Below are 25,320 nucleotides of genomic sequence, written 5' to 3'. Positions count from 1 at the left end.
AAAAAGCACTTCTAGCCCACCTAAAAGACACCTCCCCTTTTTTGAATTGAAATCCTTGGCTCTTGCCTATAAATACACCCCTCCACTCAAGTGAAAGGGGCCCTTAATCTCTCTCTCTCTCTCTCTCTCTCTCTCTCTCTCTCTCAACTTGCCCTGACATCCCTTCTCTATTTCCAAGCCTTGAGATAGTTGTTCTAAAAACATTCTCCGGACATTTCTTTTCTCGAAACACTCCATTTTTCTCCTCACCTTCAAAACGTAGTCTCTTCCTAACTTCGAGACCCCCCCCCCCCCCCCCAATTTAAACATCCAATAAACCACATATACCCACACATCCACATGCTTTCATCTACAACTGCCCACTTTCGTTCAAGCTCAAGATCAAAGGTAAAAAGCAAGTTTCCTTGGGCTAGGCCCTATCCTAGCCCTGAGGGGACTTTTCTGCAGTCGGGCTTGACCTCTTTTGGGTTGAGTACTGACTTAAAAATCATTTTCAGAAACTAAAATGATCACTGCACTGGACATACCACGCCGCGCGGTGTTCTAATGCATCGCACGGTGTAGTATGTTCAAACGCACGGTATTTTACTGCTTGTTTATTCATCCAGACTGTCTGGATCATAGCCATTCGTCGTCAGGACTATTTATATTATTGGAATACTGTCATCAGTGCATTTCAGAATGAGACCATATCTACAAGCCATGTCTTACTTTCTAAATGCAGTTTTCTTGATCGTTCCAAGCGATCAAATGAATCAAAAGGTTGTTTTATTTTCATGGCTTGAAAGAATGGTGTTATTCTAAGACGAATCATAAGTTATATGCTATTTGATGTCTTTAAAATCATCGTGCGGGATATACGGCTCATCAGGCGTTATTCTGAGTAATTTTGATAGTCTGATAGCAAGAAGAAGAAACCACACGACATATCATAAAACCGTGCGCAGCATTATGTTAAGCCGTGTGGGGAATGATGTGATCTGAATAGTTTGCGGATTAGTTCTTTCATCTTTCACGACATCATTTCTGTACAACAAGCACCACATGCACGCCAATGTGATATATCTTCACGTGTCCCTTTCCATTTTACTTGTTTATTAAGGAGTTTGATTTCCTGAAAGATATTCAAAATTTTCCCCTTTGGAAAATGCTTAGTAGAGATCGGTTTCATCGGGCGAAGGGTGTGCTTTTCAATAAAACTTTTCTCATTCGTAATGTGGCTCCCGAACCTAAAGTCTTGATGTTTTCGATAGACCAAAAGCCTTTTTCAAATGAGTTCTCGGTTTCTCGGATCATCCATCCCAAAAATCCGGGTGGCGACTCTCGAGAGCGCGCCGATCGGAGAGCCCACACCTTGCAAATGTATATGAATGATGGAGTACTACATTGACATGTTTTTACCCCAGCTTCTTTTTGATTCACGTGGAACTAAAGGTCAGATTACCACAATCTGTTATAGGTTACAGTAATCCAAATAGTTTAAATTTTGAACTTGGGGTTTTCTACCACAGCCATTTGTGAGCCCAATCGTGCATTAATGTAATAATTTGAACCGTTCATCTTTTGGAGCTTGCAGAATATTATATCCTCATAAAAAAATTAGCTTAATCAGATATCGATATGTATATAAAAAAAATTAAATTTCGGTTTACGAAATGGACGGTCAATAAGTTTAAAGTTAAATTGTCAATTACCGTCTGTTTCATAAGCTAAAGTAAAATTCAATTTTTGATGTATTTATCGATGTCCGATCAAACTGGTTATTTGCGTTGATATATTACTTTGCAAATCCTATAAGATGAATGCTCAGATTATTACAATAAATGCACAATAGGGCCCACAAGGAAATGATTAAACTCTTTTCCTTTTTTTTTTTAACAGAATCCAAATAGTTTACTACAATGAATGCACGATGGGGCCCACAAAATGAAAAGGATTTAAACTTTTATCCTTTTTCTTTGAACAGAATCCAGATAGTTTAATGTGGATTGTGACATGTATTCAAACAACTCTTACCCAATTTAAGGGCATTTGAGGAATTCCACCTTCAATCAACTGAGTATAAATTTGAACCAAACTTCTTTCCGAACAACCACCGGTGGATACTCCTACAGTGAAAACAACAAAAAATGGCTCTCAAATCAGTATCAATCCTCCTCTTCCTTACTCTCTTGGTACAAATCTCATTCGTCCTCTCCGATGTCTCACCTGTTGTCGGCGGGCGGAAGGCAGTAGGATATGGCGAGTGGAGGCCGATCAAGGACCTGAACGCGACAGAGGTGCAAGATGTAGCCCAATTTGCGATCACAGAGCATAACAAGGAGGCTGAAGCCAATCTGGTGTTGCAGAGTGTGGACAAGGGTGAAACCCAGCTCGTTGCCGGCTTGAATTACCGGCTTCTCCTCACGGCAAAAGACGGGGGCGTGCGTCCCGGACACTACCTGGCGGTTGTTTATGTTAAGCCTTGGTTGAACTATAGGAATCTCACTACCTTCAAAAAGTTACTACAATAGGAAAGGATAGTAGTATTGTATTATGATCCTCGTTTTTGAGGAGGTATGTGGGGTCTAAAATGTAAAACTGAAATGAAATAAATAAAATCCAATAAATAGTGTACAATGCACCATGTGCTCCAACAACCTTGTGGCTATTTTCCTCTGGTGTTCATCGTCTTGATTCCATTGCACGGCACCATCCCCAGTTCCTCTTCCCCAGTAAACTTTCATCTTGTTTCCAAAACTCTTTTCTCGAAGAAGAAAGCTACGGCGTACGGGAGCAGCTTGAAGAGGCGTGAAGACTGAAGGGCAGAGAAACGCTTGCAAACAGAAAATCTACGACCAATGACCGCCGAAGAGTTAAATCATCACACCTTAAAGGGGTGTGTATTGAAGATTTTCCTTTGTCAGAATCATATCCGACCACCTTCTATATATTTTCGTCGATTTTCCTTCATCTACTGTTGGTTCATATCACCGGTACTCGTTGGAAACTTATACGGAACGGATCTGTCCTCTTTGGTACTGGATTTTGCCTAAAACATTACGTATCAGCCGGTACGAAATGGTATTCACACCATTGATTAAAATGTAATGAGTAGAATAATATTGGGACCCGCCGCATTTGATTTTCATATTGTTAATCAAATTTTGTAGGACCCACAATATTAGACTTAAGATAGTAGAATATTAATTTTTGGATAACAATATTGGACCCAAAAAATATTATTTTTGATGGTGATCGTCATAATGAAACCAATGGAAGCAATCGAGATTGATATTACTAATAATGATTTTGGTCTTTTGTGATTCAACGTTAAGATACAAATGCAAAGTGAAAATTTATAATTTTGTCAAAAAATTGAAAATTTCTACCAAATTATCAAAAATGACTGACAATAGTTATAGGAGAAATAGGAGCACCCACAATAGTAAAAAATGTGACAAAAGTGCTATAGGGCACCTATATACTTATGGTATAAAATATAATTTAACCGTATTAATCAACAGAAACAATAACAAATTTTTAACAAAATAGCATATGCAATATTTGCATTGAAATTAAATTTGTTTGATAACATTTGATATTAAGCGCGTGCTTAGTAAGTTTCTCATGCTAGTACATAATTAAGGGGAATATATACGGACCTGACAACATTGAGTGATACTTGGAGTAGAGTGAAAGACATCAACCACATTGTACTTTTCTCATTTTGTATTTGTTAGACATTAGTTTGGCTTTGTTCAAGATGTGTAATGAATTTCGTACTATAAGTGCCGTACGCTAGACTTTTTATCAATACAACTTTTCATGATTTCGGTCAAAAAAAAAAAAAAAAGAGTGATACATGATGGATACAATACTGTAGACCTGGTTTCCACTATACTACACGGTGAAGTGCTATAGATCCGGGACCCTCGCGATACATGGTGTATTGTTGTTATAGATCCGGCCGTCTAATTCGACAATAGACAGCTCGGATTTTAATTCAAACTATGATTAATTCAAATTGTAGGATTTCGAATTAAATCCAAACTGTTCGTGTTGAAATGAACAACTAGATCAACTACACTATACGGTGTAGTGCAACAACACCCCCTTCCGTTTCCACTACAAGTAAGCACACCGATGAGCTCTGGGTCTTTGACACTAGATTGCCTCGCGTAGCTTGGCATATAATGAGGAGGATAGAGTTTTCATAGATAATGTCGACTCAATAAATTTTTAAATTTTGAGTTATCATATACTTCCTCCGTCTCATTACCAAAAAGTCCAATTTATCGAAACCCCAAAAGTCAGTTATACATTTAAAAGCCTAGTGAAGTTGGTTGTCTAATGTCTCACCTTCCCCACACCGTGGAGGTAGATGTTCGAGCCCCACGGGAGGCGAATTTGGGGTTTAGAGTTATGGACAGTCTCTAGACCCCTGTTGACTAATATACTAACAATCTGCTAACTTCCACTAATATATTGAATATTTGAGGGAAAAAAAAAGTACATGAATTTGACATATTTTTACCCTAGCTGCTTCATGATTCACGTGGAACTATATACTGAGATTACAATAATCTATTCTATTTTACCAAAAAAAAAAAAAGATTACCATAATCTATTATAGATTGTAATTCCCCAGATAGGTTAAATTTTTGTCTACCTTAGGTGGAAAATCCTAAAGTCCCATCACTGCCATTTGTGGGTCCTACTGTACATTAATGTAGTAATTTGAACTGTTCATTTTGTAGAGCTCGCAAAATATTATATATATCGCTACAAAAAATAAGTTTAATTGGATATCAATAGTTATATAAAAAATTGAATTTCGGTTTTATGAAATGGACACTTTTTTTCTCTCTCAATAGGTAGCCAATTTATTAATCACTACAAAGATGAAACTTCGAGCAGAGCTTCCCTACACACCCAATATGAAAATGACATATTTGGCCACTACGTAAGTCACCCTATTACGGTCACGAGAAACAAATGAAAAAAAAACCATCACAAAAAGAACTGATCACCGCTAAAGCTTGAGTTGGCAGCCTCTACTCCTTGAAGCATTTGAATGACACACCGTGCATCTCCTTCAAAAGTGAAGAGATACGCGTCAGTGGTATATGTAGGACAAATTTGAAAATCTTTTTTTTTTTTTTTTTGTTGATAAATTTGATAAACAGTGACTTAAAATCCAAAAAAAAATCAATGCAACAGTTATTTATAACCCACTATCACACATGGTGACATGGGCAAGGATGGAACCAAGGGGTTTAACGGCAGCGGCCGCCACAACAAAAATTTTAGAAATTACAATTATTATATGTATATAAAAAAATTATCCCCAACTTATATAGTCTCTCGTCAACGCTAGATTTTTTTTCTTATTTTTTGTATATTATATACTAGTCCTATATCTTTAACCCTAAAAATATTTAATCTAAAAAAATTAAAGTTAGTCTTTTTCGTATTCCTGTGCAAACGAAAAATATTACTCCCTCCGTCCCCTTTTTTTGTGTCCAGTATTCCATTTTGGGCTGTCCCATAATAAGTGTCCATTTTATAAAGTTAGGGGGGTAAAAGTTGGTGTATTGTCTATTTTGTCCCTAAAAGTAGATTTTATTTTGAAAAGTTAGTGAGTAAAAATGTAATGATGATGGGTAAGTAGGGAAAGTTGATGAAAAAATTGATGTGAAAGGTGTAATGATGATGTCTTTTTAATAAGTTAGAGTTACGAAGCAGGACATTTAAAAAGGGACGGAGAGAGTATTTATTATAGTTTTTGTTATATTATTTTAATTTTTTTAGAGTCGATGACTATTAGTAATATCGTAATGCACTTGTTATTTTTTTAATATATACAGTAATGCTACCCATGCATACTTTAAACAGTGAGACTACAGTCCCGATCGGGAATTCCTGACCGAATTTCCGACTCCGCACCGGGCCCATTCCGGCCACCGGACGGCTGATCCGAGCCGACCAAAAATTCTATAAAAAAAAACCGAGTGGGTTGTCGCGAGAATCAACGGCATCCGATGTGTGTAGGTGGCCGATCCAAATACTCTATTTTTTTTTTTTTGTATACAATGGTGTCGGGAATTCGGTCTTTCTGTACTTTAAACACAGATCTTGCACATCACATGACGTGGCTGGTTGAGTTGGAAAAAAGGGCCCCACTCACTGTCATTTCAAAAATTGTCCCAAATTTTTGAGTTGGAAAAAAGGGCCCCACTCACTGTCATTTCAAAAATTGTCCCAAATTTTTGACCAGAAAAATAGAAGCTAAAATCACACAAAATTTCTCCCCCAAATTCACCTCCACTTTTGCCCTCCAATGAAATCCTCCATCACCGCCACCCACAACACCCACCTCACCCGGACCACTCATCCCTCCATGGTCACCAACCACCACCCCTCTTCTCTTGGGTGCCTAGCTCTTCTCTCTCTGTGTGGCCCGCCCAGGTTTCTTTTCACAATCAATGAAGAAACAAAGGAGGATTTGGAGTCCAATGATGGGAGATCAAGAAAAGGGTCTAAAACAGAAGAGTCAGCGATTTTCTTGTTTCAATGGAGACCCCTGTTCTTATCCCTTTGGCTTGACCAACAGTGAAGGGTAATAACCCGTTGAATTCCTATAATGGGTTCAATCCTCTCTTTGAATCTTTTTTCAGAGGCAGAGATTAACAAGATGAGATCTTCACATTTCAATCATTCTTCAAATATATGAACAAAAATTCTGGGTTCAGAGAGACCGAAAGGGAAAAAGAAAGAAAGGAAAATGGAGTAACAACGCTAAGAAGAAGGCCAAATATGGTAATTGTCCAAAAGATTATTATCCTGCCACCGTTGACGCCGAGAGAAAATCACCGGTGGAGTTTTGCCGTTCGACGGCAACTAATTCTCCAAAAGATTACATTTACTGGGCCACCACGCGATGAGGTTGTCGATTTTGGAATTGAGAGAGAGAGAGAGAGAGAGAGAGAGAGAGAGAGAGAGGAGCTGGGTAGAGAAGAGGGGTGGTGGTCAGTGACCGTGGAGGGATGGGTGGTCCGGGTGAGATGGGGGTTGTGGGTGGTGGTGATGGAGGATTTCATTAGAGGGCAGAAGGGGAGGTGAATTTGGTGAAGAAATTTGGACGAGACTGTGATTTTCATTTTCCCGGTCAAAAATTTGAGACAGTTTTTGAAATGATAGTGAGTGGGCCCCTTTTTTCCAACTCAGTCAACCATCTTATGTGCTGTGCAAGATCTGTGTCTAAAGTAACAGCTCGGATGATTTGTGTGGAATTCGTGATAGGCCCCACAACAAAATCGTACATAATCTGTGCACATATTGTATGTGGGTAGACTTTCTGTATCAAAAAAGCTATGAGCAGAGACAATACGTAGGGACAAACGCGTTTGGCCCCATTTGGATCCCGAAAAAATTTAGAAAAATATCTATAAATTTTTGAATATTATTTTATGGGGCCCTGTAAAAAATCAGCTCCAATGGATATCGGTAAATATTATTTTTGGATAAGTAGAGGCGAAACTGTTCAGTTCGCCCCTACGAATCCAAAAGTAATACTTACCGATATCCGTTGGAGCTGATTTTTTACAGTGCCCCATAAAAAATATTAAAAAATTTATGAATATTTTTCTAGATTTTTTCGGAATTCAAATAAGGCCGAACGCGTTTGTCTCTGCGGATTATCCCTGCTGAATTGTTTATGTATCTCGTTGCATTGAAATTTTCTTCTACTTTGGCGTCACACTGACACAAATACCGACTCTCAAAGTTAACGTACACTACGTGAGATTCACGTAATGCCACAAACACTTGACTCCAGTTATAAGTATTTCCCACCCACCCTTCCAACCTCCAACCGTTCTAATCGCTCACGTCAAATCAATTAATGGCTTAAATTATAGTACTGGTTTCTTCCGAAAATCCTATATGTACCGAACAAAAATACAGGGAAATCGTACCGAGTGTCGCGCGCGGCCGTCTCCGGCCATATACATATATACACAAAAAATAGAGTGTTTAGATCAAACACCCTATACACATCGGATGTCGTTGATTCCCGCGTTGGGCCCCTCGGTTTTTTTTAAAAAAATTTTTGAATGACTCGAATCAGTCGTCCGGTGGCCAAAGAAGGCCACGCGCGACCGTCGGTATAGAATGGTCGGTGCAAATAGCACCACTCGGTTTCTTCCCTGCCATGCCATATCCACCACAAGGTAAGGGCAGTTCTGAAATTTTAACTCCAATTAACATGGGGTAGATCTTACTACGGAAAATTATTTATAACGCTATATAAATACGATATCGCATTTCTCTGTGATAATCTTGACAATTAAATTACGCAATGAATGAGACATCAACACACAATCTTATCGAGTTGTTGGAAGATACCATGAGACCCGCATATATGGTAAGATATAACTAAAGTTTAAATATAACAACGTAGGTTCACTTAAAGCCTATGCAGAGGGACATAGATGTTGATGCATTAGACTGGTATTTCCCAAAGTCTTGTTTGTTTGCCGTTTCAAAAAAATAAACAAAAAAAAGTCTTTTTTGTTTATAGGTGGATAGATCATAGATAGAGACGGAAACATGTGTAGAATTTATTCCCTACCCTATTTTTGCAACCGCATGCAGCTGCGCGGTAACACAAAGCGAATTATTCTTTCGCCTTTTACTATATTATTGCAACAACACCAATTTCAAAACACCTCATTTTATCCCAATAAATCAAGAAAAGAATTTTTTTAATCTAAAAATTGTCCTACAAAATTCAATGAGTACATAAATAAGTGGCCAAATTTATACCATGAGTTGTTGAGTGATAGGCTACTAGCCCAATTTATCTAGTTTATTGGAGTTAATTTTTGTACATACGCTAGCATAAATTTTAACTACTACCAGAGTCCATTAGCGATGCTCTAAGGGAAGATAAACAAAGGGAGGAGATTCTTTCCGGTAATTGTTCTGAATAGTCCAATACATTCCCGGATTGTAAGTATGTCTTCACGTGCAGATATGCTTGTACCACCTGAACTTGTGAGACAACCCATCAACTGTCGGTTACCGAAAAGGATCCACTCTCATAAACAAATCGCTTATGTATCGTCCGGCTCCGTTAGAGCCTCCACAATGGTATAATCAAAATCAAAATGTTGCTAATTAAGGTTATCAACATTTTTTCAAAAAAGAGCTCACATTAGAATAACTAAACTTAATAACCTCTTAGCAACTCATCAAATTTTGGCCATTTGATAATTAAAACTAACAATTTTTTACCAATAATCAAATTTAAGTTGTCCTCACATTTTCTTATTCAAGTACACTACCATTACACAAAAACCTTCTATTTCTTCCATTTTGAACAAAAAAAAATTTATTCAAAAAATGATTTTTTTTTTTTACTTTTTCCAGAAAGCTGTTTTTTTTTTTTTTAACTCAAAATTTTCAAAAAACTATTTTTCTCTTAATCTTAATGACATGTTTTTATTAGTTTGAAAACTATTTTAAAAAAATTGTTTTCTATGTACAATTTCTAGATTTTTATAAGTTAAAAATATGATGTTGCAAGTTTTGATTATTCAGTTTTATTGAACCATTGTGGACTCCACATTGCTAACCTTAATAACCCGTTAAATAGATAATTAAAAAATGATATGTTAGCTTTTGATTATAGTCGGTCGGTTAGTTACCGGTTACCACTTGTATAAAACCCATCAAGTATCAGCGGTTACCAAGTGGAGACCGAAGACAACATGACTATCAAATCTGAATCTATCATCCTAATCCTCACCCTTCTGCTCCCACTAGTCCTCTCCGACGTCTCCGCTGATGTCGGCGGCCGGAAGGCTACGATGGTGGGCGGATGGCGGCAGATCAAGGACCTGAACGCGCCGGAGGTGCAAGAGGCGGCGCAATTCGCAGTCACGGAGTACAACAAGGAGGCCGGTACTCATCTGGACTACCAAAGCGTGGTTAGCGGCGAGACCCAAGTTGTTGCCGGCACTAATTACCGGCTCGTGATCGCGGCAAAAGACGGCACCGTTTCAGGAAATTACGAGGCAGTTGTTTGGGTCAAGCCTTGGGCGCGCTACAGGAATCTCACCTCCTTTAGAAAGTTTTCAGGGTGACATACTGTGTTGTTGGGGGGATCGAAACTAGGGGTAAACATCGTGTCATATCATGTTTTGTTTATGTGGAGTTTATGTCAAAATACGTACATGGTAACATAAACGTGTCAAATATCTGGATGCTAAATTGATTTGTTTTTAAACAGTGTCGTGTTTCGGTTGAATGGGGCTAAAATTGTAAATTGCAAGTAAATAAATAATGGTTTAAGGGACGTGCAATTTTTTTTTTCCCATTTAATTTCCTTACTTTCTCTATTTGATTGTGTTGTTGCTTAAGTGGGCGAAATATGGAATGATGTGAAGTACTATTTGTTTCATCTTGTTAGACAGCCAACAATCTGGGGCTTGATTTGGAGACTTGAATGTCCCTCCTAAAGTTAGAAAATTTGGGTGGCGAATTCTCAAAAACAATGTGGCTTTTAAAGAAAATCTTTTTCATTCTAGGCGTTGTTCATCTTCTCCTATTTTCCCAATTTGTGTGGAACAGTTAATCTGAATCCATTGAATGTGTTCCTGTGAACCGGGCGCGCGCATTTGGACCGGACTGGTATGGTTAGGGTGTGACTTGCATAGTTTGGTAAAATCCCTCTTCGTGTGCCTCCATGTTAAAATGGACTTCTCAAGTTATCGATTCAAGACCTCTTAAACTTGCTGGGGATTTGATCTGTAGGTGGCTTCAGTAACTTGTTATAGTACTATATGGAAAGGAAGAAATGATTTTGTATGCGACCATGAATCCCTGTTAATCCAACTCTTGCTGTTTTTGCTGCTTCTCAAGTTCGTCTGGAATTTGCTTCTAATCTGTTAGTATTTCCTGAGCCGGTTTTGGATTTTGATCATCCTCTAGCTAATTCAGCATGGAGAAAACCAAGCATTTGTTCCTCTCTAAGTTCAATTGTGATGTGGCTATCAATAGGATTGGTATTGATGCTACGGCTGGGGTGGCTATATATTCGAAATCCTCAATGGTGGATGGCACCATCAAAGCAATCAAATTTTCTTCTCTTCTACAAAGCGAGCTCTGTGCGATTAGAAAAGGAAGGTAAATTCAAGCTCAAAAATCATATGTTTACACAAATAATTTTCCTACCAACATGGATCTTGTTTAATAGATCTCATTAAGATCTTTTAAACGGTGTAAAAAAAAATTAAAAATTATTTTTCATTTTCATTATATTTGAACTTAAAATTACATTTTTTTGAAAAAGAAAGGTTTAAAAAGAAAGTGGAACGGGGCTTGATATAGTTGCTTTTCTGGCATCTAGAGAAGGGCTCTCCCCCAACGTGGATAATATCCCCTCCGCCTTTATCTAGCTTATTGATTTTTGATTTTATGTCCTCAGTGTTGGCGTTTGGCATTCCCTTTGGATAAAAAAAAGAAGAAGAAATCTGATCAAATATTCCCAAATATAGGAGTGTGAGAATGAAGCGAGTAATCTAAGGATTCTGATCAACTAGTCCCACATATTGACATATTCAACTAGCATATTAATTGGCATATTCCAAGCATTCTTTTGTAGGGACAAGACTGATCTAACCATGTTCTCAGAATCTCATCCGATGCCAAATGCATTATAAGAGAGAATGAGAGATTGGGCTAAAAAGTTGATGCTAGTGACATGCTGCAACATCAAAACGATGCTTGGATAGCTTAAAGTGAAACTATTCCCAGGATTATGTTTTGTAAAGTTAAAGTAGAAGTGGATGCTTGGAATTGGATAGAGAAATACTGTTGTTGATTTCTGTTGCATATCTATTTGTTGTTTATTTAAAGTGTTATCTTAACTACTTAGAAAAGTAACAGAATTAGGTAATGTGGAGTATTTTGGAGGAAAAAAAAAGAAAGAAAGAAAAGACCACATTTCATTCCTAGCTAACATGATTTGTTATTAATTATAATTCATCCATGTCATTTACTTAGGGCTTGTTCTTCTAAAAAAAGCCATTGGCTTTCCCGCCAAAAATAAGCCAAATAAACTCACATAAAAACAAAAATAAGCCAATAAGCCACTTTTTTCGTTTTTATTCAAAAAATATTGAATTTCGATCAAAATTTTATACTTTTTAGATTCCTCTCGTCATGAAGATGCAATCATCCCCAAAAAAATGAGGATAAGCCAAGTGATACGAAAAAAATTTGAATAAGGACAAAAAATAAGCCACTTTGGCTTATTTGTCCGAACACCCTACCTGGATTCTGTATAATCCAATATGTACTAGCCATTGATGAACACACTTCTTTTTTTTCTCGGCGAAATTCGATAAACACACATTTTGCTTCAATTAGTTGGTAACATCATGACCAATATTATTGGTTTGATATTGGGAGAAAAAGTCGGTTCAACACACGAAAAATGTTCCGATCAGATCGAACTATATGGCAATTGGGCGGTTTATCCTCCCTCTACAATGACAAGCTATGTAAGCCTTTTAGGTTGTGTTCCACTTAACTTTTAGCAAAATAAGTTGGTTTTGCCCTTATTTGAATTTTTTTCCTATCTGTTAGTTTTGCGCGAAACTTTTGTGAATTATTAATTCATCTTGACGAGAAGAATCGGAAAAGTAGAATTTTTTACTTTTATCCAAATATTTTGGGAAATAACCACTTTTAGAGAGAAAAACTCAACTTTCTTTTTTTTTTTTTTTGCTAAAAAGTTATTATTTTCCAAAATATTTGAGTAAAAGTAATTTTTTTGATTTTTTGCCGAATCAATAATCCATATAAGTTTAGCACAACAATAAAAAATTAAATAAGGACAAAAAAATGTTAAAAGTGCTAAATGTTGAGCGGAACATGATCTTAGGCGTTTTTCGGAGGAAAAAAAAAGATGGATTTAGATCCATTACGTAAACATGGAGTATTCCAAAATGATTATTCTTCTGATTAATAAACGGACTATAAATTTGTGGAATCCTCGTTTTTTTCATGTCCCACTGGAAAGCTCAAAAGCTTACTTTGCACATTGCTCGCTCGCTCGCTCTCTCTCTCTCTCTCTCTCTCTCCCCTAATCAGACATTTCTCAGATAAATGGCCGCAAAAGGTAAGCCTCATTTCTCTGCCGGCTGTGGTTATAGATATAGTTCTCTGTATTTGATTCAATTTTCTGTTGGGATTTCAGATTCTCACACAGAGTTCCTCGCGGTCGCAATCGATGCAGCGAAGAAAGCTGGAGACGTAAAAAATTTCAGGACCCAATTCTTCTATTAGCTGTTTTCTTCATATTCTTCATCAATTCTTTATTTCCCCAACATTATAGCTGAAATCTATGGTCTACAGGTAATCCGCAAAGGATTCTACGTAACCAAGCATGTGGAGCATAAGGGCCAGGTCTGTGCACGTCATTGTTTTCGGTCCAAATTTGCCTGTTTGTACATATTTACTGGTGTATTTATACCCAATTACGTATGTTCCAATTTCGCTTTGGAAATGAAGTAAAAAAATATAGGGAAAATCTTCTGTAACGCTGTGGAGATTTGTCGAGGACAGGATTTTATATTTTATTTTTTCCGGCTTGACTGTTAACTGGATTAGAATTCTGTACAGTGAAACTAGAATGGTAGTGTATTTCTTTTTATTTGTAGCTGTTGTACTCATATTCTCATAACAAGTATGAGCCAGATAGTTTTTTCTTTCTTTTTTTGTTTGATGTCAAGCGGTAGGAAAATACAAGTATAAGAATTACATGAAATCGAAAACAATTCCACAATCACTAAAATGTCCAACCGAGCTATTCATCCCAAGTTTCCAACAGGGGGACTGGGGGAGAAATAATCCTGAACAAATCCATAATCACTATAAGCCCAACCCAACTACTAGTCCCACTAGGGGGAGAAGATTCGAACTTCTGACCTCCTAAAGAGATGCAAGAGTTCTGGCCAACTGAGCTAGCCCCAGTTTGTTGGCCAGATAGGTTGATTTGATTACGTTTCAGACTTGAAAGTGCCAAACTTTGATAATTGACAAGGAACTGCGAAGGACAAAAATCAAATAAATGCAGAGTATATCTAGATTAATAAAGTCATATGGGCGTGGAGCCGAAAACGACATTTGATTATTTTTTGGTGATTGATAGCAGTCCTAACAATTTGTACAGTAGTTATTTTCTTTTATCTTTTGCTCCCAATTCAGGTTGATTTGGTTACTGAAACTGATAAGGCTTGTGAAGATCTCATTTTCAATCATCTCAAGCAGCATTTCCCTAACCATAAGGTTCACTCTTGTTTCTTGCTGACAATTGCATGTGCGGGACGGATGTTTGGGGTTGGTGCTTAGTGGGTAGTATTTGATACTTTGAGGGATGTCTCTCTCATTAATTTTTGTTTATCTTAGTTCATCGGAGAAGAAACCACTGCTGCTTATGGTGTTACAGAGCTGACTGATGAAGCGACATGGATAGTCGATCCTCTTGATGGAACAACCAACTTTGTGCATGGGTAATTATTTATTTTGGGAATGAAATTTGTAAATAATTTTTTCCTCACTATTTCATTGCCACTGCTCAATTACTTGTAGGTTCCCCTTTGTGTGTGTCTCTATTGGTTTAACAATTGAAAAGGTCCCTGTTGTCGGGGTGGTCTACAACCCAATCATGGATGAGGTAAGTTCCAAATGTACTCATTAATTGATCCCAACATGGAGTTATTTATGCCAAGAAAGTATAACTAGTATGGGTAGGAGTACAGTTTAATTTGGATGATAAACTGCCTGGGTGTTCTTCCTTATTCATCTGAAATTGAGAGTACTATTGTTGTAAGACTAAATTCTGTAATTAGTCTTTATGGCCCACATGTTTTAAGTATGGCACATACAAATAATGGGTCCAATGAGATTCTCCATATCTTTATGCCTAAGATTTTATTCTATTGGTCAAATAGAGAAGTTGTTTCCTAAATAGACTATACTTTGATGGGAAGTTAGTATCAATGTTTAATAAGGAAACCGGTCCTCTCTCTGCCTATAAAAGAGCGTCTAAGGTTCCATCAAATTAACGTGATATACTAAGAGGCTAGAAAGTAAGGCAAGAGAGAGAAACCTGCTTTCCACCTAGGGCTTAATGCTCTAGCGATATTATGGTTGGTTTAATTAATCACTAGATCGCTCAAATTCCGCATAAATGGATCCGGGTACGCCGTTCTTGATTCTATGATTTTCCACTTAATGATTGTATTGTGATTATCGTGATAGTTCTAGACCCTAGCATAACAATAGCGGGTTGTTAATTATCTAACACCATAAAGAATAAGTTTACAATTGTTCCATACAATCCTCTAGATTTATGGTGCTGTTGCATCCTTACAAATATACTGTAATTCGTGAATCTTATAGGGTCCCTTTTTAAGTGGTGACTTGTTCCTCTCTGTATTTTGCGCTTCCCATGTTTGGTATACAGCCATCTTGATCTGCTAGAGCCAGAGATTGTTAGAACTATATGGTGTCTTGGCTAAATGAGAAATCGTGGTTTGATAACTTGTGGTGGTTGAGTAATGAAGAATAATTGTTTGCATGCAGCTTTTCACCGGCATTCATGGAAAAGGTGCTTTTCTTAATGGAAACCCCATAAAAGGTAAATTCATGATTTTCATCATCAAGGTCAGGCTGTTATTTGGATTCTGCCCCCATTAACCAAAAAAAGAGTATGGCTTTTCTTTGATGGATCTCTTCCAATTTCATGCTTTGTTGTGGGATTCTTCAGTTTCTTCTCAGTCCGAACTTGTGAAGTCTCTCCTTTGTACTGAGGTATGCGCTTCGGAACTCTTTTAAAGGTCACTCTTTTCACGTTCTTGTCCTCTTCTTTCTGGAGTTGCTATAGAACAAAACTAAGGCGCAACGGTTTCATTTATGGTTACATTAGCTACTAGATTCAAAGGTGAATATGCTACATCAGGGAAAGGGAAAAGGACTGGTTCTTCAGTTTGACTCTCAACATGGAGGGTCTCAACCACTTAAATTGACCCCCTCCACTGCATATTCCCGAGATTTAAAAGTGAATATGATGCTCAGAACTTCAAAGAGCATGTGGAATTTTGGGTTCATGTTTTCTCACTCCGAGCACGCTGACGCTGAGTCACTGAGGAAGACCCATGTCACCAGAGCAGAAACTACGTTGTCGGAGTCGCTGGAGCAGGGAACTACGTCGCTGGAGAGGGTGGGGAACAACAGATCCGAGACCTACGGCGCCGGGAGGAGGAGAAAACCAGGGGTGTGGAGGAGGAGGAGGAAGGGAGGGGGGGAGGTCGAGCGGGGTGAGGTGGCAGCCCCCCCCAAGCGAAACCCTAAATCTGTAAAAGTATAGACTATAGAGAGAGAAAGGCAGAGCCTTGGTGCCTGGCTCTCATATGTTTCCTTGACTTACAAAGGTCTAGCATAGCCTATGTTAGAAAAATAACTTATTTTGATATATACAATGAGGCTACCATGCTGCTGAAGATGCGTTTTAATGTACTCCCAAGCAATTATGAATAGCACATTCGATGCGAAACTGGTGCTTTTTAATAGAGGTGCTGCAGTAGAAACATTGTTGTCTATCTGAAGTTAGTAGATGTGAAATGTGAAAAATTACGTTCCTTGGTCCCATCAATAACTTGTCATAAGGATCTTCTCAAATCTTGTCTAACCACCAGCTTCCTGCATCTGAGAAACACCCAGGATATGCTTTCAGCATTTCGAATAGGCTTTTTCTAAGTTTCAAGTTTTGCCCTTGCATCCGTAATAGATCCAGCTTCATGGGGAATATAAATAAGCTGCAATGTTTCACTTAAGGAACTAATACTGTTTTCTCTGATTGGAGCAGGCTGGAACGAAACGAGATAAGCCAACTGTGGATGCCACTACAAACAGAATTAATAGTTTGCTTTTCAAGGTTAGACCAGAACTTGCTGAGTGCAATTTTGTTCACCCTCAGTGGCGAGGGTGAGTGTCACCCTTACTGTATGGAGCCCGTCTCAGGCCTCACACAAATGATCCGAGCCGTTCATTTTGAATAGAATAGTTTTTAATCTATCTTGTTAGGAAACAGCTCAATCGGATATTAGTGTGTGCTTGATCAATTCATAGTGTAGAATTCTGAGCAATTAACTAGGTGAATCGATCAAAGCATTTATCGTAGTCTAAAAGCAATTCTTTAGAAAATTGAACAGCTCTCATCATCTGTGAGACCCAAGGCGGGCTTCCCCACACAATGTGGGTGATGCTCACCCTCGCCCCTTGAGGGTGAACGAAATTGTTCAGTGAAAGGAAGTGTTGGCAACCGAAGGTGATGGTATGACTTTCTGATGTGATCAGGTCAGATCCCTCCGGATGTGTGGATCTTGTGCATTGGATCTCTGTGGCATTGCATGCGGAAGGCTTGACCTTTTCTATGAGCTTGGGTTTGGTGGCCCTTGGTATGAGTTCCATCTTTAGCTCAAGTATGATACTCCACAATCCACTTGATTGACAATTTTTTTCCCATCTTATCAGGGATGTAGCTGGTGGTGCTGTGATTGTTAAAGAAGCTGGAGGAGTTATATTTGATCCGTAAGAATAATATTTTTCAATGACCTCTGCAATTGTTATTCCAGTATCTCCCTTTACCCTGCTCTTCCAAACTTAAAGTTGTGGAAATGGAAATAATAGGTGGCTTTTGTTTTTTGCTTTGGTGCGAGAACACGGGTGATAACGGGTGGGTCCGAGACTGTCTAAGGCACTGCGTTGATTGTAGAAATCTTGAGGAGGATGCGAATGTGCGGATCACCATGATTCCTTCATTTGCAGCAGAATGGAAAAAGTGATTCCTGATTATCTATCCACCCCAGAGTCAATATATTAAGGACCCATGTTAATCTTAGACTCTGTGCTCAATCCATAAAGATAAGAAAATATAGAACACTGAAAATTTACCTAAAAAGATGTTACCTAGATAAGATTAGTAGATTACTGCATTAAATCCAACCACTTGGATGCAATCACCTCAGGCATAAAATTACTGTGTATTTGATTCCTCTAATCAATTCCCATTTCCCTTCAAGATTTACTGGCATACAAACATATCAAATTTTTACCTTTTGGAAGGAATGAACTTTCCTACATTTTCATACGTAGGCTTTTAGGGTTAATTTCTTACGTTGACATTCCGTATTTTGCTCAATTGTCTCATATTTCATAATCTGAAAAGATTTATTACACACACACACACACACACACACACACACACATATTGATAACCTGTCCTTGCTTCATCTGCGAATCCTTTGTTTTGATCAGTTCTGGTAAAGAATTTGACATCACATCTCAGCGAGTAGCAGCATCAAATCCACTTCTTAAGGATGCATTTGTGGAGGCATTGAGAGAATTGGAATGAAATATGGGTGCTGAAAGTGTGACTTGACCAATGAAACATGCAAAAGGTATCCTGACTTCCAATATTGGTTTTGCAGAGATACTGTGAGCCTAGAGAACAACAGGTAATTCTTATGATCATTGATCTGCGGCGCTAAGCAGTGCACATAATTGTAATTTCCAGTTAATCTGGCATCTTCATACCTAGTAATACCAACTGAATCCATGGTACTTTGGAACCATTGCGACTATGATTTTACATGAGGCTCGATCAAATTTCATATCTGAATTTTTAGTCTTTGCGTGTTTTTTGTTTTTTCATCAGTAAGCTGAACTCATTCTTGAGTCCAGTCCTAGTCTTTGCTTGATGGGAAACATAAAATTCCATGAACATGATGTCAACATAATAAAAGTACCAACACTCCTGAGCCGGATTTCTGCGCGCACGTTCGCGCTCGTCCTATTAAAACTCTGTGCACTGATATGGAAACCACATGCATAGAAAGAAATATATGAAGTGGGTATATAGAAATATGAAGTGTAAAATACACATGTAGCTCTCCAGAGTACACACACACACACACACTAAGCTACAATCCTGAAACAAAGTACAGCTATAACTGTGAACTCCCCAGATTACACCAAACCAGTATATATTGCTCCGCTGCAACAATACTAGTTAAAAACACCATAACTAGCATCATGATAGATTTAACAACTGAATCGATCTACACCACGTTTTGTGTCCTGGCACCGTAGCCGTAAAACCCATTTGTGCCGACAGGTGCCTTCTCGGCCTTCTTCCTCTTCAAAACGACAGTCCACGTATAAACTTCTAAGAGTACAGCAGCAATGCCCAAACTCACGATGATTCCAATGTAACTTTGCTCCCACTTATTAGCCGGTTTCAAGATGTCCAGTCCCTTGAATATGTTGATGATGCTAAGAATGATGATTGTGTATCCAATCGAGTGGTGGTAGATGTTCCAGTACAGTCTGTATTTGTTATCCTTCTTTGGCCTTAGAAACAAAGCAAACACCTGGATTCAAGCAAAAGGAACAAAATGAAAAGGAACGTAAGAGACTAAAATTTACGTGGTTTGGCACTATCCTATGTTAGTACTTTGTAGCCAGCCAGGCGAGTGAAGGGTGTCAGTCGTCACTATCAAACGGATGTACAGAACGAATGCTCGAGAGAGCTACAAAGGAGTTTTACTCTGCAATACCCTCTCAGACGCCCCACCAAAACCCGATTTCAAGTTTGTGGAACTACTTCGGAGAATAAATCTCCTCATATGTTTAAATGGTAGGGACGTAAACCCTTACAAATCCTCTCACAAGTTTTAATGGGAGACTTTTATAAGTTTTTTCGCAGAAGGGTCCAATTTTGTATTTATATCATTACACAAACACAAAAATAAGTCCTTCCTAGTAGGTTTTACAAGACATGCAGGTCCAATCTTTCGTGAATAGCTATCGAAAACGAAGTTTCAGGAAGTCAATAGATCTGTCCTGATTCGATTACAACACCATGCCAAATTCCTAAATAAAAATGCATAATGTAGCAGATTTTTCGGCAAGGGAAACAAATTTGGATACCTGAAGGGTGGCAAGAGAGAAGAGAAGAATGCCGATGGTTCTGTGGACAGTTTGCTGGACGCCAGGAGATTCATTCCCGAGCTGCATACCGGTTGCCCATCCAGCAACTCCGATGATGTAGGCCGAGGTTTGGCAAGTTACATGAAGGTAAAACCAGGCGGGGTCCGCAGATTCAAACACCTTCACGTACCTTGCGATTATGACTCCGAGAGGCATCATGATACCCCAGCTGACTACATTCAGCACCCCGTGAATCTGAATTTTGTTTTGACAACAGTGTAAGAATCCATATTAATAACTGTGTTAACAAGTGAGCCAACGGACAGTGTAAAAACACAGAGCTCAAATCTAACAACTCACACAAGGCAGATTCATCACAAACTGATTTGGAATTAAGAAACATAAACAGAAATATGAACGATAACGGTTGCCCACGATCTATATGGACTTGAAAATAGAGTAAATCAGGATTGAAAAAACAGCACACAAAACAGAGCAAAGAGTGTAGCTATTCCATGAAATAGAAAAGAGAATTTTGACTTAATTCGATTTGGAATTAAGAAAAAAAATGCGAAATATATCTGATCAATGCAACATATTCCGAAACCCAATCAATGGAGTTGCTTTGTCTCAGCTGCACCTTTCTTTATATAATTTTCTCCCTTTTTCGATCCATGAAGTTCTTATACTTTCTCAAAAGACAAAAAACGCGCGGGATGTAATGTAGAGAAATGACTTACATTCATTTTCCTGAGTCTCGAGCTTACTGCTCCTGATGCTCCTGATGCCGCTGACGCCCCAGAAAGAAGATTCAGAGTCGCCATCGATTGAACATTCGAACCAGAGGTAGCATGTATCCCGGGGGCATCATTCGAAACCGGCCCATTTTGCCAAACCTGATTCACAGTAGTGCTATTGTTTGGCAACGTCACAGTAGCAAATATAACAATCTCGTTGTTGGAATGCGTAGCCGATAAATCCGATACATCGAAACTCAACTCCCCTTTCTGCAATTGGGTCTGGTAACTATCCACGGACGACGTGTAAACGTTCATGGTCCCGTCAGATTTCAGGAGAGCAACAAGTGCCTGTGACCCAACCATGCCTGTAGAAGTCGGATTGATGGCCCACGCAACCCATCTGGAAGAAGTAATCCCGGTCTGGCGGTAGGCGATACGGGCGGTTCCCGAAGATGGGTTGTATGTCCAATGGAGAAAAGAGTTTAGCTGTGGGAGATCACTGCAGGCACTGAACACCTTGTTGCTTGTAAAGGCATATTTTTGGCATGATGATTGAGCAGAGGAGGAGAAAAACAGAGTGATCAAAACAGAGCAAAACAGGATTGGTCTCAACATTTCAGCCAATTCAATTACTCAGCAAATCAGCCAGAAATTAAACCAAAATATGGAATCGGAACAGACCCAGAATCTGATGATCAATTAATGGAAACAGGGGAGTTCGAAATATTCAGGCAAAACCGATTCTGAGAGATTCCTTCTCTGTGTGTTTTTGGCATGAGAAATGAAGATGGTGTTTGGGAGAAGGGTACAAGAGAGAGATGAAAGAGAAACAGAGAGGGTGGGAGTTATAAATATAGTGAAATTTGGTGTGGGGTGGGAGTAGTTGAACAGTATGGTCAAGAAGGTTCCAAAAATGTGAGAGAAGGTGTCGTTTTTTAAACAGGGGATATTGGGGACTTCATATATAGTTATTTTTAATTTTTACATCTCTGCTTTGTTTCAACAACCAGCTCGTTTTCTCTACCTGCCCATGTCTAACTTCAACTGCAGTGTGCCGCGTTATAGATTTCCTAACTTCTGATCCTGTAATAACGATACAAGTAGCTATATTCGCGGCGAGCCAAAAGAGATGGGCATAAATTCACTGTTTTATTTGACCCCTAGTAATTGGGAGAAACTTTTCAGTACCGGGTGGGCACGGCCACGTGGTGCCTGTGCGCATCTTAACCGTCTAAACGTGTTTTGGACGGCCCATTACTCAAAAATATTTGAGCTGTACAAAACACGTTTGGATTGTTGAGATGCGCGCACGGACACTATGCGGCCGTGCCCAACCGACACTGAAAAATTTCTCAGTTTTGTATGTTACAAACATAAATAATGTTAAGCCCTTTTGTACGTTACAAACATAAATAATGTTAAGTCGCTAATTTATACATAGGAAAAGGGAGGTTGGTTTTGTGTTTCACTAAATTGCAAAGTTTTCTACGTTCTTGGGTAAATTTGGTTTGTCTTGACAGACGTGAATACTGGACGTTTAGTGCTTGTGAGTACATGGATTCATGTTTAAATTGGTAATTTTTAATAATACCCTGTGTGAATTCTTCGAGTCGTCACTGACTTAAACGATACTACTATGTTTTAATAATACTCCAATATTCCCAGCATTTAAATGGAATCTGACACAGTAGGAAACTTTGTCAATGTATAGTTGTGATTGGTGACCAGAAAAACACAAGAAATGGCAAAGGCAGCAGCTCAAAGCCTCAAACCATCCCAACCAATGTACCAAGTACCAACAAAGTCGAAAAGAAAACCTCAAAAAGATCAAAGTGACTTGGAGAGAGTCTTTTTCACGGAGGCTAGCAGTGCAATCTCAGCCATCTATTCGTGCAATCAATGGCTGAAATTCGTTTTCAATTATGACCGATCACAATTAACTCTTTTTTAGAAAAATTTCATTAACATCTTAACTGTCCAAAATACTTTTGAACTGTCACAATTGAGTGCTGTAAACTTTTGTTTACAGCACCTCCCCGCAAAGAAGATTTTCACATGTCAAGTTTACAGCACCTCCCCGCAAAGAAGATTTTCACAAGTGACATGTCCAACTTTTGACTTGAGTTGTAAGTTGTAACCACTCTACAACTACAAGATCGAGAAACAAACAAATCCATTATTCTAAAGGACTTTGGACCAACTGAAGGAAGACTAGATGAGTTGTGTTAGGTACATGCTTAAGAGGGAAACCAACCATATATACCCCTTTAAAAGAGTATATCATATGTATTTATTTTATAATTTATTTATAATTTTTAATGTATTTCGCAACTTTTATTTTAGAATTTATAATCTTTCAGTAGTACTATTCGTAACATTTTTATCGATTCGTAACTTTTTAGCAATACGATTCGTAACATTTTCTCTATAACTCATAACATTTTAAGGATACATATGATACACATCCAAATAAGAGATGTGTCAACCATGAGAGCATTCTACACTATTTTGATGGGTCAACGTCAGTACGAAACCCAAGATCATGAATGTGTCAACCATTTGGACCCACCGCCCACGTGTCTAGATTACCAAATCCCACCAGTATCTTGGCGGGATATCACCGCCGCACTTGATTGTCGCCACTCTCTTGCCCTCTTCTCACCCCACGTCACAAAGGCTCCACGATTCACTCACTCTAGTACTACGACGTATAGGCTTGTTTTCGTGAGGATTAGTAGTAAATTATTACTCTACTCCTAACGAAGACGATTTTTTAACAGAAGAGAAGATTATCGGAGTATTTTAGTAGTATAAATCTCGTTGATCCCCCCCGCCCACCCACCTAAAAGAATGCTCTTATGATTCGTTTTTATTTCTCAATGATCAAATTAAGGGTCCTTATTCCTTAACCAATCAAATAAAAGAAAATATATTCTTTTAATTAACATTAAATTATTGATTGATTCCATTAAACAACCTCCGCCAAAAGTCTCAAAATACTGATGTTGTTTCTTGTCTACAAGAAACGTGTTATTAATCATATTCAATACTACAGTACTTTCATGCATAAATCTTTAATATATTTTGTACAAATTGAACAATATTAATTGACAATTTCAGATTGATAGAAAAATTAGAAATTATATATGAGAGGTAATCGAAAAAGAAAATGATTATTGTATCGAAATTGGGAACAATGAAACCATATAAATTTTGGATCCGACTTTTGCGGTTCAATTTGAACCGTTCATCTTAATAATCAATTGTTTAAATTTGTTGAATCTTTTACCAGTAAAACTCTTTTATTACCGATAATAGATTGAAAATAAATATGGACCATTAAAAATACCATCTGACGATTGCGATCACTCAGACAGCACATTTGCAGTCCAAAATTGGACTGCAGACAAGCTAGATTCTAAATTTTCACATGTGAAACTACATCTTCAGATAGCACACATAAGCATGACAAAACCTTGCATCATCACCATGAGAATTAGAGAGCTTCATACGTTACCTTTTACGGAGTATTTAGTTGTTGGACTAACAAAATATTTAGTACTACATGGGAAGGAACTATCACCAAAACCATTCCATTCCATTCTGGGAGCGGTTCCCATGCATCCATTTTTTTTTTTGGTCAAAACATGCATCCAGTTTCTAAGAATCGAATTTGGGGTTCAGTTTTGGCCATTTGTCGGTCTTTTTCAGGCTAACAATAATTATTAGAATCGTTCACTTTTTAGAGCTCGTCGCTCAAGAATATAAACCACGTCAAAAATTACGTTGATCGGCTATTGTTTGATATGATTTCGAAATGCATTAGGATTCAAAAAAATTATGTCAAATGTGTTGCAATCTAGAGTTGCACACTTTGTTTTTTTTCAAGCTTAATGCATTTCAAAATCATATCAACCAGGTATCCGATCAGTGTAATTTTTGTTGTGGTCTCTGTTCTCGGCCAGTTCTAAAAAGTGAACGATTTCGATTATTTTTATGGACCTGAAAAAGAGCCCAAAATAAAAGATAAAATTTCTCGACCAGAGAGTCCTGAACCAAGTCACTTAAAAGAATGGGAGTATTATCTTATGTTTCGTTTTTATTTCTCAAATGATCAAAGGGTAATTAACCAGTCGGTTAAAAGAAAATATTCTTATGGTTCGTTTTGTTTCTCAAGTAATGACATCAAATTATTGATTGATTCCATTAAACTTCCACCAAAAGTGTCAAAATACTAGTCGTTGGTTTTTTTTTTTTTTTACAAGAAACGTGTTATGAATCTTATTCAATACTGCAGTACTTTCACGCTTAAATTTTTAATATATTTTGTACAAATTGAACAATATTAATTGACAATTTCAGATGGATAGAAAAATTCAATTTAGCTTTTTGTTTGATTAAGGTAATCGAAAAAGAAAATGAATATTGTATCGAAATTGGGAACAGTGAAGCCACAGACAAACTTTCACATGTGAAACTACATCTGCAGATAGCACACATAAGCATGACAAAAGCCTGCATCATCACCATGAGA

The 25,320-nt window shown here is 38.0% G+C and overlaps 4 protein-coding genes across 4 annotated transcripts; 3 read left to right on the top strand and 1 right to left on the bottom strand.

Annotated features, from left to right (window-relative positions):
* Window positions 1-2,096: 2,096 nt before the first annotated feature.
* Window positions 2,097-2,636, top strand: LOC131312896 (cysteine proteinase inhibitor 1-like). Its single transcript, XM_058340910.1, has one exon. The coding sequence runs from the start codon at window positions 2,130-2,132 to the stop codon at window positions 2,511-2,513; it is 384 nt and encodes a 127-aa protein (XP_058196893.1). The 5' UTR covers window positions 2,097-2,129; the 3' UTR covers window positions 2,514-2,636.
* Window positions 2,637-9,675: 7,039 nt separating this feature from the next.
* On the top strand, window positions 9,676-10,342 carry LOC131312895 (cysteine proteinase inhibitor 1-like). The gene has a single exon (XM_058340909.1). The coding sequence runs from the start codon at window positions 9,756-9,758 to the stop codon at window positions 10,128-10,130; it is 375 nt and encodes a 124-aa protein (XP_058196892.1). The 5' UTR covers window positions 9,676-9,755; the 3' UTR covers window positions 10,131-10,342.
* Window positions 10,343-13,025: 2,683 nt separating this feature from the next.
* On the top strand, window positions 13,026-18,742 carry LOC131312893 (inositol-phosphate phosphatase-like). The gene is made up of 12 exons (XM_058340908.1): window positions 13,026-13,171; window positions 13,250-13,305; window positions 13,408-13,458; window positions 14,260-14,340; window positions 14,461-14,564; window positions 14,644-14,728; window positions 15,640-15,694; window positions 15,824-15,867; window positions 16,922-16,990; window positions 17,413-17,513; window positions 17,590-17,646; window positions 18,373-18,742. Exons 1-12 carry the CDS (start codon window positions 13,159-13,161, stop codon window positions 18,467-18,469), a joined length of 813 nt encoding a protein of 270 aa, XP_058196891.1. The 5' UTR covers window positions 13,026-13,158; the 3' UTR covers window positions 18,470-18,742.
* A 206-nt stretch (window positions 18,743-18,948) lies between these two features.
* On the bottom strand, window positions 18,949-21,631 carry LOC131312892 (cytochrome b561 and DOMON domain-containing protein At4g17280-like). The gene is made up of 3 exons (XM_058340907.1): window positions 20,787-21,631; window positions 20,047-20,301; window positions 18,949-19,487 (listed from the first exon to the last, which is right to left on the bottom strand). Exons 1-3 carry the CDS (start codon window positions 21,399-21,401, stop codon window positions 19,176-19,178), a joined length of 1,182 nt encoding a protein of 393 aa, XP_058196890.1. The 5' UTR covers window positions 21,402-21,631; the 3' UTR covers window positions 18,949-19,175.
* Between the last annotated feature and the right edge of the window lie 3,689 nt (window positions 21,632-25,320).

This window comes from Rhododendron vialii, chromosome 13a (assembly GCF_030253575.1).
Source record: "Rhododendron vialii isolate Sample 1 chromosome 13a, ASM3025357v1".
NCBI lineage: Eukaryota > Viridiplantae > Streptophyta > Magnoliopsida > Ericales > Ericaceae > Rhododendron > Rhododendron vialii.
The sequence above is the reverse complement of the archived record's forward strand: the minus strand, read 5'-3'. Positions and strand labels throughout refer to the sequence as shown.

Coding starts and splice junctions, on each gene's coding strand:
- LOC131312896 (XM_058340910.1), top strand. CDS start 2,130: ATGGCTCTCAAATCAGTATCAATCCTCCTCTTCCTTACTCTCTTGGTA.
- LOC131312895 (XM_058340909.1), top strand. CDS start 9,756: ATGACTATCAAATCTGAATCTATCATCCTAATCCTCACCCTTCTGCTC.
- LOC131312893 (XM_058340908.1), top strand. Junction 14,341..14,460: donor AGCATTTCCCTAACCATAAG/GTTCACTCTTGT, acceptor TGTTTATCTTAG/TTCATCGGAGAAGAAACCAC. Junction 15,695..15,823: donor TAATGGAAACCCCATAAAAG/GTAAATTCATGA, acceptor GGGATTCTTCAG/TTTCTTCTCAGTCCGAACTT.
- LOC131312892 (XM_058340907.1), bottom strand. CDS start 21,401: ATGTTGAGACCAATCCTGTTTTGCTCTGTTTTGATCACTCTGTTTTTC. Junction 20,302..20,786: donor CGAGACTCAGGAAAATGAAT/GTAAGTCATTTC, acceptor AACAAAATTCAG/ATTCACGGGGTGCTGAATGT. Junction 19,488..20,046: donor TCTCTCTTGCCACCCTTCAG/GTATCCAAATTT, acceptor GCTTGAATCCAG/GTGTTTGCTTTGTTTCTAAG.